Below are 13702 nucleotides of genomic sequence, written 5' to 3'. Positions count from 1 at the left end.
TTAAAGAACACCAATGGACCAAAACTTAATTTAAATAGTTAGTAATGGAGTTAAAAATTAGATTCAAAAAAATCTGATTTGGATTTTTTGGGGTTCTGACACTTTTGGATAATTGAATATGCATCAGGTCAGATTGACACAGGAACATTATTGCTGTTCCAGAGAAATGAACATAACAGGAGGGTTAAGATTGATTGATATTTAGAAAGGAACAGTCCAACAATTTAGGAAATTAGCTTGTACTCTGTTCTGCTGAAAGTAAGACGTGGGAGTAGATAAAAAATCAAGTCTATAAGTTAAATTTCAGGCCATAATCATGGGACTGGCTGTCTTTTAGTTATCATAGTTATAGTTAAGTTAGCTTAATCTTTCATGGTACTCACCAGAAAGGCACAGAGCATGTAGAAGCTGACAAAGTAAATGATGGCAAACTGGCTGCCACAGTCCTCGTTGGCCGAGTTGCTTTCATTCGTTGATCCTTTCTCACAGGGTCGATTGGGCGAGCACGCCAGCATGATCTCCTGCCACGCCTCACCTGTCGCACATCTGATAGACGGACATGCATGCACACAACCACACAGATATGCACACACAATTGGACACATATGCATGCAAAAACAGATGCATACACGGACACATCAAAGAAACATGAGACACGTATACATGTGAGCAGGTGTTCATCCATGAACCAGCATGGGGGTCACGTGTGCATTCATGTATTAACAAACACATATGTGGATGTGTTTATGTATGCATAGAGGCATACACATGTATAGTGAATCACAAGCATAGAGATACAAAGACAGAAAGAGGCCAACAAACACCCACACACATACACACACACACACACACACACACATATAACCACACACATATGCACAAGTGTTAGAGTGTGAACACCAAAAAGAACAGAAAACATATCATATATTCATCTTGCCTGACTGGATTTATAGAGCAGAGGAACAGGGTTTTTGGTTTAAGACCTCTTTCATTGTGAAAACTTCAGCACTATTTCAGTTTTAACTCTGCAGTGTCTGTGCTGCCAGCTTTCCATTTTTGGTGGGCTCAGCTCTTGACTTTTGACAGAGCAGGATTAAAATTACACCGCAGTTTGAAGTATCCAACTATGACGTCTCTGAGTGGGAGCCAATAGCTATGATTTAACCAATGGAAGGGGTCAGTATGGAAAATATGACAGAGTAAAAAGAGGATTTTTAGGTCATTGTGGCCACATGCTAATCAGAACACAGCTGGTAAAAATAAACGTGTTTATGACACCTGATCTATCCTTAATGTTCCTGTTTCTTGTCACCTCTTCAAAAAATTATTCCATGTCGGATCTTAAGTGATGCTATGAGGATCACTGCTACATATTTTGTACTTTTTAACTCTTGACAAGGTGGCAGTTACTCTGTCTTTAAGATCAACCTGACAAAACATTTCCAAACATTGGATCTCTTGCAGAGTGAAGTGGCTAAGTAGGCTGAATTTCACAGCTTGACATTTGCAGATATCATGGCATTTAATTAAGCCACTACTGTTATGAAATGTCATTTGAACGTGTTAAGTATTATGAGAAATGTTTGAAGAGTGAATGGGAGAGAAAATATGAGAAATCAGTGAAGTTGATATGATGTTCTAGAAATTAGGACAGCAAGGAAGGAGAGCAGAATGAAAGTGGAAGCAGAAAATGTGGACTTTGAATCCATGAATAGAGAGGTTAATAAAGGAAATGATGAGGAAGATGAAGATGCAGGGGGGGGGGGGTAATGAAAGACGATGAGGAGGCATTTTCCTCACCTGAAGAGCAGCAGCACAGCCTGAGGGAATGTCTGGAAATTATTGTTCCTGTTGATCTGCGTGTGGTCCCGCAGCGCTATTTTACCAAACATCTGTATGGGGGAGGGAAGTAGTCACAGCACACAGGATATGACGTCAGCATTGACAGAGGAAGCAATGTCTCTCTTGGACGACAAAAAAAAATGAAAGGCTGTCTGTCTCCAGAAAATCAGAGCAAAAAGATGTTCCTCTCATCATCAGGGAAACAGCAGGAAGGAAGGACGGACAGACAGAGTGTGGAGACAAAGACAGGCAACAGCTAGAGGAGGAAGAAAAGTGGAGGAGAGACTGCAACGTGACTGGACAGCGACTCTGGATGACAAGACTCCAAGAGGACAGACACAGGACGGAGCCAGCTGGAGGAAAAGGTGAGAGGGAAGAAAACACAACAGGGAGGGAAACAAGGTGACAATACAACAGCTTACCTGCATGCCGATGACAGCGTATATGAAGAATAGCATCACTATAAGCAGAGCTACGTAGGGCAGAGCCTAAAGAGGAGAGACACACATCAGTACCGAGCTGTAGACAATTAATATCCTGCACAAGGGCTGGAGTTCACTCACTTTCAGTCAAATCTCACACCTCTGATTAGTCTGCACAATTAGGAAAGATTGTAAAAAAAGATTGGGTTAAACTAACATGTGTATCTTTTGGCTTTTTAAATGAGCAAGTGCTTTATAAAAGAATGATTGGTACTTAATGAATTGAAAGTGAACTGATCCGCAGCCCTGTGTGGCACAACACCAAAAACAATCAAGGGCAAATCATCTGACTTAGTGGAGTGTAAAACCTCAGCAAAATGCAAACTGCTCTCTGAGTTGAGCCAGGAGACCAGTCACCACTGATTGTGTATGGCCAAAAAGGGGCCAGGACAGGTAAGCGTTGTGTACAAACACACCTGGAGAACTGTGTGGAACTGAGCTCCTGGCCAACTGCCTCTGTGCTTGGGGTAGCAGGCCAAATCATGATCAATAAATGAAAGAGTAAAGGTTAGAATATGTGTGCTCAAATGGCACCTGAAACCAGGATTAATGGTACAGTTAGCATTAAAAAGGTCTCTGTGATGTACAGTAGTGCATTCATGACCACTGGTGACGTAGAATTTAACCCTGTGAGTTTTTTATATCAGTTTTAAAGATATTGTGACTGTATGCTGACATGAAATGGCCTATCTCAGTCAGCACAAGAGAGAGAACAGATCGTCTTCATTTTCTCTCTACCTCTCTATCAAATGATTTCAACTTTTTGGTGTGGTGCTTAGTTAAACTTTTCTATTTCTTAACCCGCCTACAGGGTATGGCAAGTCTCAGAGGTTAGTAGGAAGGTGTTTGAAGGAAAAGAGAGTAGAAAAAAAGAGAGGAGGCAGAAGAGAAGAGATGAGTAGGAAAGAGGAGAGGAGAGATTGCTGGTTAAGGTTCTTTAGTTCCTGTTTTCTCTGCTTCATGTGTCTAAATCCCTCACTGTCTACCTTTGCAATAAGACTCCTAAACCTCCTCTCCGTTACCTCACACCATCCCTCTTTCTTTCCCCCTTCCCTGTGTAAACTGCCCAATGTTCCATCTTTCTCAGAGAAAATAGGAGGTGGAAAAGAGGAGGGTTGAGGCAAGGAAAGGAAAGGTGGCTTGTGAGACTCCACCAGGCTGGGTTTACACAAGAACAGGGACATTTTTAGCCTCATGTGACTCAGATCTGCAGTTATGAGATGTTTTGCACAATCACATTTAATAAGCCGTATTTAACAAGTATAACCTTGTTGACTGAATTGTGATTTGTTAATTGAAGTATTGCATTTTCCCACCTATATGTGGCTTATAAAGTGAAAGTCAAAGTTAACCCTTTAATGAATCAAATGTGAAATGTAGCTGAAAATAGAAATAATGCCTCAAATGAAGGCTTCAGTCTGAGTCGCATAAACGTTAAAACTCCAATCAAGTATAATCCTGTGTGAACCCAGCCCCCCTGCTCTAGCATGTTGTGTCCGGTTCTCCCCTCACTTGGAAGGATTTGATGAAGGTCCACAGCAGGGTCCGAATCCCTTCCCCGCGAGACAGCAGCTTCACCAGCCTCATCACGCGGAACAGCCGGAAGAAGGTGATGGAGATCCTGGCGTTCTCTTCAGAGTTCTGCAGTCCCTTTTGGTGGGGTTTGGTGTTTTTTTTATCAGAAAAAACACAGGACGCATGAGGACACATGCACATGGGTAGAGGTGGGATACACACACATACATACACACACACACACACACACACACACACACCCACAGGTAAAGATGATAACAACAACACACACACACACACACACACGCACACGCAAATCCAAACACAGACATATGGAGAAATGTGGACATACATGTAACATTCATATGCATATTCCCACCCACAATTATATGTGGATGTAAATATGTATCACGCACACACACCAAACACACACACACATACACACTGAGTTAATAAATGGAAATCTGCGTCCTACAAAATCCCATCAAAATCAACTGACATAAGAGATCTGGGAGAGAATCGGGCAATCATGCTTATTTGATCTGGCTTCATGGAAAAATCACTTGGCAACAAGGAGAGTCACAAAGTATCCATCCAATATCTACACTAACTGCTTTCACTGCTTTTCACATGACAGACACACCAAACAAGTCAAAGGTACCTTGTATTTAACCATCCTGAAAGTCACTTTACTGAACTGTCAACACCAGAACCGGCTCCATTCGTCTCACTGCCACTGATATTACAGGTTTCTTAATCCCAGCACTTATATCTCACTTAAATGGGGAGTTAAAAAACACTTGGGTGTTGTCGCCAGAACCTATAAACATGTAAATCCAGACCTGCAAAGACATTTGTCACACAAGGCTTAAAATACTTTGGGAGCCCCCGAGGTAAATCATCCAACTAAGCTGAAAGATTTTGGATATCCTGCACCAGTATGGACTTAAATTTTAATAGCTGAGGCCAGGCCAGAGAGAATTCTATTGATGGAGGTAAGCTCTTTCATAAATCACTGATAACAATTCACAACAGATTCTGACTGAAATCCTAGCCTGTAGGCAGAGTCTGGTTTCAATAAAACACACAGACAGGCTAATTGTTTGTCTGTCAAGGGGGAGCTGGCCACCATGACACAAAGTCCAGCGATGACAATCAGCAGGATAAAGGTATTACTGCCCATACAGCCACTGCTTGAAACTCTTTGATTACTACAATCTCCTAAAAACTGGATTCAATCCTATACATCATTATATTTTACATGTCATTCTTGAACTCTTAAAGCAATTAAAAAATACATAACTTGAAATAGTTCGGAAAATGTGGCGCTATTTAAAGTATAACAAGCAAAGGCATTAAAGCAAGAGCTTGAGAGGCTGTGCAGCCTTCTGTCTATTGTCCCAGTACTCGTCCACAGGAAATAACTCAATGATGAAATATTCAGCCACCTCGCTGAGTGCTATTCTATTACAGATTTATTTATTTATGCTGCTGCTGCTCATTCTCAGGAACAAAAACACACAAAAAAAGAGGCAAACATCAAGATTTATGTGAAGTGTGATGCACTGAGTACAGCAGCTAAGCTCAAAATATAGAAAAACAACAGATAGAGAAGATGATAGAACCTGTTACAGCTGGATCAATGAGTCATACTGACAAAAAGATGCACTAAAAACAGTCAACTGATAATTACATGCCATGTTCCTTACAATAAACCAGACCCACTAAAAATGCAGCATCTCCACCATAATGCCGCAGACCTCAACACTGCCATGCTGCACTTTTTCTTCACTGTAATAATCAAATGTGACCCATAAACAGAAGCTCTGCTAATCTGACCTCTAAAGCTATTTAATGCCATGAGTGTTTTTCCAAGAGGCCATCAATTCTTAATGCTAATCCCACAGAGAAAACACAGTGTGCCCCTAAAAAGAACATGCCATTCTACACACATCTGTATGCAGTTTGGGATAACAGATGTCGTTTGTTAATTTTCAACATGATAATCAATAGTTCTGATTGTATTCCTACTTTTTAATGTTAAATAATGATTATAGAATGCTTCAAACTTCTATTATTCTCCAACTCTGGGATATATTCCGTCCTCTCCAAGGATGGATGAGACATTTTTCTGGTACCACTGTGTTGTTGACAAGTAACCCAAGACATGAGTTGTCCCAGACTCCACAGACTGATATGCCGAAAAATGACACATCCTTCTGAGGACTCATATTTCTGTACCGCATGTAATACCACAACTGAACCACAGTGGGGACCATTTCACCATTGAAAGAGTGGGGCAGTAAGCGAGACAGGTACAGTGACAGTAAGTGTAACAGATTGGGAGAGAGAGAGAGGGAGAGAGAGAGTGTGTCTGAATATGAAGAATAGTTTGAATTATTCAGGTACATAAAAACAAACAAGGCTGATTCACGGACAGATCACAGACAGGTAGGCAGATAGATAGACAGATAGACAGGTAGATAGAGAGAAGGCAGGCCAGTGGAGAGCAGTGAGAGAAAGAGAGACAGCGTGATAGCGTGACCATGATGGCTTGCGCTGATGACGAAGCATCAAAGGAACCACACCCATAGGAGGAGGAGGGAGCTGCAAGCCATGGGGGAGCCATGGGGGAGTTGGGGACAGCGGGTGCCTTTGTAACAATAATAGCCACTCAAGGAAAGTCACAAGACTCCAGTTACACTAGGTCTGCACAATATTTCCTTCACCATACACACACATTTATATAAACATGTAGAAGTACAAACAAAAGCTGCAGGAGCAGAGCTCTGGACATGCTGCAGAAATCACAGCCGACAGGAGCGACAGAGGAGAGATGTCAGGACGAACAAAAAAGCCAAAAGTTTCGGATCATACCATAGCTGGCGTAGCAGAAGGAGGGATGGAAGGATGTAGGGATGGAGGGATGTTGGAGGAGGTAAGGAGGCGGGCGAGGTTACCGTCGGAGCGTACCATTGGCCTTACCGCAGGGGGGTGAGAGGAGGAAGAGGAGGAGGAGGAGGACGAAGAGGAGGAGGACGAGGACGAGGAGGAGTCAGCTGGCTTTAAGGAAAGGCAACAAAGATCAGCACCAGAGCAGCGCCTTGGTGTGTTGTGTGCATGTGTGTGTGTCTCTTAATGTGAGAGCAGTGAGAATTTCACGGCAGCCCAGACCAAAAATAACTCACAGACCACCGGGACGGAGAGGGTTCATCCTCAGATCACCCCTCACATGGTGGAAAGGTGAAAAACATAATTTCATCTGGGCCAGGGGGGAGAAGTCTGTAAGATATTGCTGCATATAGAGACTGTCTGCATCGTCTGTGAGGGCCACATCAGGCGGAATCACCTCTTATCATGCTACTAGAAGATTGGGACATGTAACTGTAAGATATTGGGAAATTGCAATCCTGCGCCTTAAGGGCCAAAATAATGAATACTGGTCTGGGGCAGCCTCAAAGGGGAAAAAAACTGACTGTGTACGTGTCTTTGTGCAGCCCTGCATGTGTCATGTGAGACCATGGGCTTGAGTGTAAGATAGGGATAGATGGGCGCTTCTGTCGCTATCTGTTCTGCTTTCTACCAGCTGAAGCTACAGTACAGTGACAGTGGTTGAAGTTTTGATTCAACTCGGACTACATTTAACAAATGCATCTTGGCATTGAAGGACAATGCCACATTTGATTATGCATTTTAAGCCTTTCTTTGACCTGAGAATAGAAATGTTTTGTGTTGTTTCTTTCAGATCAAAGATGCACCAGAATACCACAAAAAAAAGTCAGGAGGCAAAGATCATCTCAGTCAGCTGCACTTCCAGAGATGACTTAAGATGCTTTTGGGAAATTGGATTCTTCATATAACACTGATGCAAATACTAGATACAGTAGGGAGACGCCCACTGGCCGTCCCTGGCATTGCAACATTTAACACTGCTGAGTGATGGATCAACTAGTAGTTCAATCTATGACTCAGAGGCTGTTCACTCTGCTTCGGTATCGACTCTGTTAAAATACCTTACTGCAAAATAATGCATCATTGTTTCCTGTCCGGTCTAGAGTAAACAAGAGCCTGAGCAGGAAAGGTTTACTTTGAAGGAAGGAAAGAAGAGGCAAGAAAGAGAAAATGTAAAGAAGGGAAAGAGGAGATAGAGAGGAGGAAGTAATTTAAGGGGAAAAAAGTAAGATCAGAGTGGGAAAAGAGGAAGGAAGGAAGTAACAATGAAGCATTTAAGGAAATTTTAACAGAGCCTCATACACAACTTAATGATCACACACAATCATGATACAGATAGAGTGATAGTGATCATATTTCATCATAAGACAATTATCTATGCTTCTACTGTAAGGATTTACTCTCTGTGACTTATACCAGGAAGTCTGAAGTTCTCGAGGAAGTCAGCAGAGACATGATATGTTTATGTTTGTGCATACGTGTCAGTGTGCATGTGGAATAAGAGGAGCTGAGGTATAAGGATGGAGAGAGAAGAGAGGGAGGAAGGAGGAAGGGAAGAGTGATGGATACAAGGAAGGCAAGGATGATTCGGAAAGAAGGGAGGGAGACAGGGAGGGGCTTGATGGCATTGAGTCCTTATAAATGCAGTTAAGTCAAATCTGAATATGATCGAGTGTGTTTGTGTGGTCAACTGAAGAGAATTTAAATCTGCTTCATTTTCTACAAAAGGATTGTATCAGAATCATCTCTCCTCATTTTGTTTCTCCAGTGACTACAGTGTTCCTGTAGTCCTGGGGTATCCGTGCGCAGGGTGTCATAGTATGACAAACAAAAGTCAAAGAGGAACACAGTCTATTTGTAACAAATACACAGTAGTGCTGTCAGCTGGAACTACAGTGCAGATGTGAGTTACTCTTTTTGCAGCTCATTTGATTATGGGCTCATCATTTCCTCACATTGCATGTCATGTTTTCAAGCAAGAAATACAATCAATTCAGTCACTTCAGGTGGTAACATGGGTTTCTTTGAAGTTTGACAGGGATTTAAGATTTCATTTTGAGATGTAAGATCAAATCCTTCTGTTGTTGAATTGTCTTACTAAAACAATAAGTGTTTTTTAATGTGCTGAACTCAAGAGCACACTACAAACTAATATTCCAATCATTTAGAAATAGAGCAGATAATTGGCTGACATACCAGGGTGTATGAAAAGCATGAGAGACCCATGTGACCCTGCTTGCATTTCAGGTGAGCAAGCAGCACCGCAAACCAACAAGAAGTAAGACAAAGAGAGAGAGAGAGATAAACGTCCATAAAAGAAGAGTTAAGGGAAACAAAAGCTCAGAAAGAGGAGGAGAGAGTGGAAGAGGAGAAGAGGAGGAGGCATTCCGAATAGAGATAAGGAGAAGTAGATGCAGTCCATACTGGCATCGCCTGCAAGACATCGCTCAGAGCAAACCACTACCAATCTGTTCACACTACTTCTATTTAAACCAAAACCAAAACGTGAAAAGAAACCACATAACATTAAAAGAAGCACCCGCAGGTTGCAGGGGAGATTTAGAGACCCAGGATTAAAGAAGTATTCTGAGTCAAAGACCACAAAAAGTGTTGCTAATCTAAGACAACAAGCATCCAACAGAGCGGGAAGTGGGTGCACTCAACTGGGACATTTTAGCCGTTTAATATTTACTAAAGGCAAAGTGATAACATTTTAAAAGCCGGCCTGTTACTGCACTTCACTGTGTACTCAGGAATGCAATGAAAGAGAAGGAGCTGTTGGCAAACTGCTGCTAGTTTGTAATTGCATTGCCCAGTAAGTTAAAAAACACTCACTTGTGCTTTGATGTCTGATGAAATGCAGTAGAAGTCTTAAATCTAAAAAGGTCTAAAGTGACAAGGCTAAGTTCAAAAACAGTCCAGAGTTCTCACAGGATTGAAGTGCAGAGGGTTTCAAAAAAAAAAAAAAAAGAGATAAAAAAAAGGTAGCTTGGGTATAGCATCACCCAAATCATCAAAAACCACGAGAGAAGAAGAAAAAAGAAGACCTGGGGCATGCCTTTGGGTTAGAGGTGAGCAAGGAAAACAATCAGAACTGCAAACCAATCATCAAAACAATCAAACCAAATCAAAGGCAGACCAAACCGAAGTGTAGAGTGCAACATCAGTGACTTGTATAGATGACAAAGATGCATATCTCTGGCCCAGTCAAACTAGGTGTGATGATGTCTAATCGATCTTTGCCTGATACTGGTTGAAGTTGTCAGTTCCCAACAGACATGTTATATCTCATATTGATTTCTTCTGCCAGCCATTATTAAATCTCAGTGTACTGTATAGATCCATGCTTTCATTTAAACAAACATAAGCAGACTTGTTTTATTTCTTTGGGATTATTGTCGCATCAAATTCATGTTTTAACTAAAAATAATAACTAACTAGAAATATCCAAGTACAGTTTAGAAATTACCCCGCGCTGTTTATAAGCAGCTGTGTTTGCCTCTCACAGAAACAAATGGATTCCCTTTCTTAAAGCAGGAAAACAACTGCCAAGCTCACACCCCCCTGGGATACACTAACCTTATTTGTATGCCTGACCAGTGCTGTCTGAGGTGAAACACACTGCATTCCAGCATCAGGGAACACACCGGTGTACCCGTGTGCATATTTTTCCTTTGCCTCATGTCCTCAAACCGGCAGGTTGAGGGTACACAGGATGAAAGAGAAAAGCTTTTATTGTGATGCAAGCCTGCTAGGAGGTTCAAATGTGTCTATAACTGATGCAACATTAAAAAGACTGTTGAGACTTTAATGTCTTTAACAGAGACTTTATATCTTAGCCTTCATGCACTGTACATTGAGTAATGGAGTTTGGCTCAGTTTAAATGTAACTAAATCTCCAAAAATCTCTCACATACTTATAGAAACTTTAAACGTACATGCATCCATACATTATATCTACTCTTTTTCCTTGTAAAACAAGTTTTTTTTCTAGGTCAGGACTTAAAGCCAGCTGATTATAGCCTGTAAGTAAGAACAAACCTACAGCAGAAAAAGGCGTGCTCTAGTCCAGGTCATAAGTGTGGGCAATGGCAGCATGTCATGTCATCGACTGGCCCATCACAGTGACCTGCCTATTGTTTTATTTTCTGTATCCCCAGATGGTTTGCCCATTATTATCACAAGATATTGAGATGATTCATCTGTTCTAATGGGAAAACCAGTTGTGTTAGGCTAATATAACGAGAAATAAACATGTCGAGATCTCAAGAAAGCACCCAGAAATGTCTCAGTCACATAGGGAAAATCCATAGACTGTATAAAATATGGACGTAGTATCTCTGACGTCACCCATCTGTTCCTGAGAGCTGTTTTGAAGCCAATTGACGGTGGCAGCCATATTGGAAATGTGGAACTCAACCAGGCAGAGTGTGACGTAAATGGGCAGAGTTTGAGCCTCCTGGCCAACAGCTATGTTGTCCGGAAGTCAAGTCAGTCATGTCCTTATTTAGGCAAAAACTCGTAATCTTAATATCTTCTGAACCGTCACGTTACAAACCCCCCCCCCACCCCGGTACAGTGTGTGCCGATAGAGAGATTAGCTACTGTAGCCAAGCCGTTTCTTGAACCAGGATGTAAACATGTTTATTAATGCTGCAAAGATCGTCTTTTTTGAATTGGGGTCTATGTGGTTTCCGGTGTTTCTGCAGCCAGCATCAAGCGGATCATCTGTGAATTGCAGTTTGTAACACTTCCGCATGGGCTTCATCGTTTGAGACCGGAGGTTGCCGCTTGGGAAAATCAGAGTAAATAAAATGTATGGATGCTTGTCCATTTAGGGCGAGAAGCGCATTTTAAGAGAAAAAAAACGTTTTACTCATCTTCCTCTTGAAAAGGAAGTAGTTAAGCTTTTTTTTTTTTTTTTAAACTACACATTTTATAAAATGGATCAATGTTATCGCATCAATTTACTGCAAACATTGATTGAGCTTTTCAATTTAAAAAATAATGACCTTTGATAAATGTTTAAATATTCATAAGATGATCCACGTAGAGGTTAGTTGCCGTGGTTTTAATTGCTTGATAAAAAAACAAGCCAGGCTGGTTAATATTCAACTCATTTTTTCACCTTATCTACAGTCTGTCCTCGGAGGACTTTATCAATGGATGTTTGCTCCGAACAATATAAGGGTGTGAACACTAAAGCTGGAGCATCAGATGTAACCAAGTGATGGCTCTCCTACGAAAAGTTTCTTCACAATATACGTTTTTTTTTTGTCATGCAACATTCACGTTCTAAGCTAGTCTAAACATAATACACAACTTCCTTCCCTGGCAGATCAGCATGCACAGCCAAACTTATCCTCTTTTAAGGCGGAATGATGTTGAGTCCTGTCCAGCACACTCACAGCAGTTTGGACGGTTCTCGACTATTCTGCTGCCAAAGAGCGCTTTGAATATCACATGAATAAAACACCAATTATCCCTGAAGTGTAAATACAATAGACACTCAACATTTGACTTGTGTTTGGGATATTCATTCTTATTCAGCCCCACTGTTGACCATAGGGCCCTCCATGTCGATAATAAATGAATTCATACATATATCTACATAAATTTCACGGGGCCTGAGTAAATCCATTTATGGATCAAATTGTTCCCCATGTCTGCACATTGCTATTGTTGGACAAAAATGCGACAGTAACTTGTATTTTCCCATTTCAATGTGAAGCTTCCTCAGTGATTTATGAATTGAGTGGGTTAAATAACCCTCTAGTCAAAATAGCATTGTGCAAAACTGACAACGAGTATTTGCTACTTTTTCCAGAACATCTTTTTTTTCGCTGGTTCTTTTGCTGAAATCATTTTAAACACAGTGCCAGGCCCGGATATACCATCTTCATATCAGTCATGCTATACAGCGTCCATCATGCAAGGGGAATGGAAACTATCCCCTTTGGCAATGATTGAATGAAACCAATGTGAAACCAAACCAAGTGCTGAGACAATGCAATAGGTTCTATTGGCAAATGCAATAGTTTTTTGGTGCTATTGATGCTCAGCAGACCGAGGCATGAATACCTATCTGAGGCACTTTCAAATATTAGAATACCTGATGCAAAACTTTAATTAAACATAAGAAAGTTAAGTTATATTTGCAGCCTTATGCAGAGCAGAAGGTAGACTTGTATAAAGAGGGAACATTCTTAAGTAAAAACTAGTCAATTAGCACCACAATTCTCATAAATATTATAATGTAAAACTACATATTATCATAAAGTAATGATAAAGATATCTTCCTTGTATCCTGAGTATTGTTTTTATATCAAAATAAGTACATCCAAATCATAATTTAGGCGACATGGATACATGTTTTCCTTGCACATCTGTTTGTGTTTCATACTTTTGAATTTTCACAAACCATAGCATGTGCTCTGCTTTGATTGTGCTACATCTGGCTGCATTCACCGCCAGACTTCAGTCGTCTCTAGAGTTTGACTGTGGTGCGGCTTAAGTTTTCTAATCATTTGAAAGCATGTGAGATGGGTATCGGCTCTCGGTCTGTTTGTGTGTGGGGGAATGGCAGAGCAGGCAGGCAGGAAGGGAGGGAGGGAGTTGGACTACTTACGTTAACCTCAGTGATCGCTATGTCAACAATGCTACCCACAACTATCAAGGCATCAAATGTGTTCCATGCATCAACAAAATAATGCTGCATAGGGGTGGAAGAACAGAAAAAACAACAGAAGAAAAGGACAGAACATAAGAACATTAAAAAAATGGAAAGAATGGAAATGAAAAGAGAGAGGAGAAAAAATAAGATAATTATATACATGAACATTGGAGTTTTTAGTCGGAAGAAAGGACAGAATCAACAGAATTTAAACAGCAAAAAAAGAAAAGAAAGGGCA

The 13702-nt window shown here is 41.0% G+C and overlaps 1 protein-coding gene across 1 annotated transcript in view; it reads right to left on the bottom strand.

Annotated features, from left to right (window-relative positions):
- cacna1c (calcium channel, voltage-dependent, L type, alpha 1C subunit) overlaps window positions 1-13702 on the bottom strand; it is a 254713-nt gene that overhangs the window by 22212 nt on the left and 218799 nt on the right. Inside the window, exons 33-37 of the mRNA XM_034673428.1 lie at window positions 6717-6902; window positions 3837-3974; window positions 2265-2330; window positions 1801-1892; window positions 384-546 (exon numbers count right to left, since the gene is read on the bottom strand). Of these exons, the coding sequence (XP_034529319.1) occupies window positions 384-546; window positions 1801-1892; window positions 2265-2330; window positions 3837-3974; window positions 6717-6902 (645 nt within the window). The remainder of the gene's footprint in view (window positions 1-383; window positions 547-1800; window positions 1893-2264; window positions 2331-3836; window positions 3975-6716; window positions 6903-13702) is intronic.

The sequence above is a fragment of the Notolabrus celidotus genome, chromosome 21 (assembly GCF_009762535.1).
Source record: "Notolabrus celidotus isolate fNotCel1 chromosome 21, fNotCel1.pri, whole genome shotgun sequence".
Taxonomy (NCBI): Eukaryota; Metazoa; Chordata; class Actinopteri; order Labriformes; family Labridae; genus Notolabrus; species Notolabrus celidotus.
Note: the sequence above shows the minus strand (reverse complement) of the source record. Positions and strands in the feature narration are given on the sequence as shown.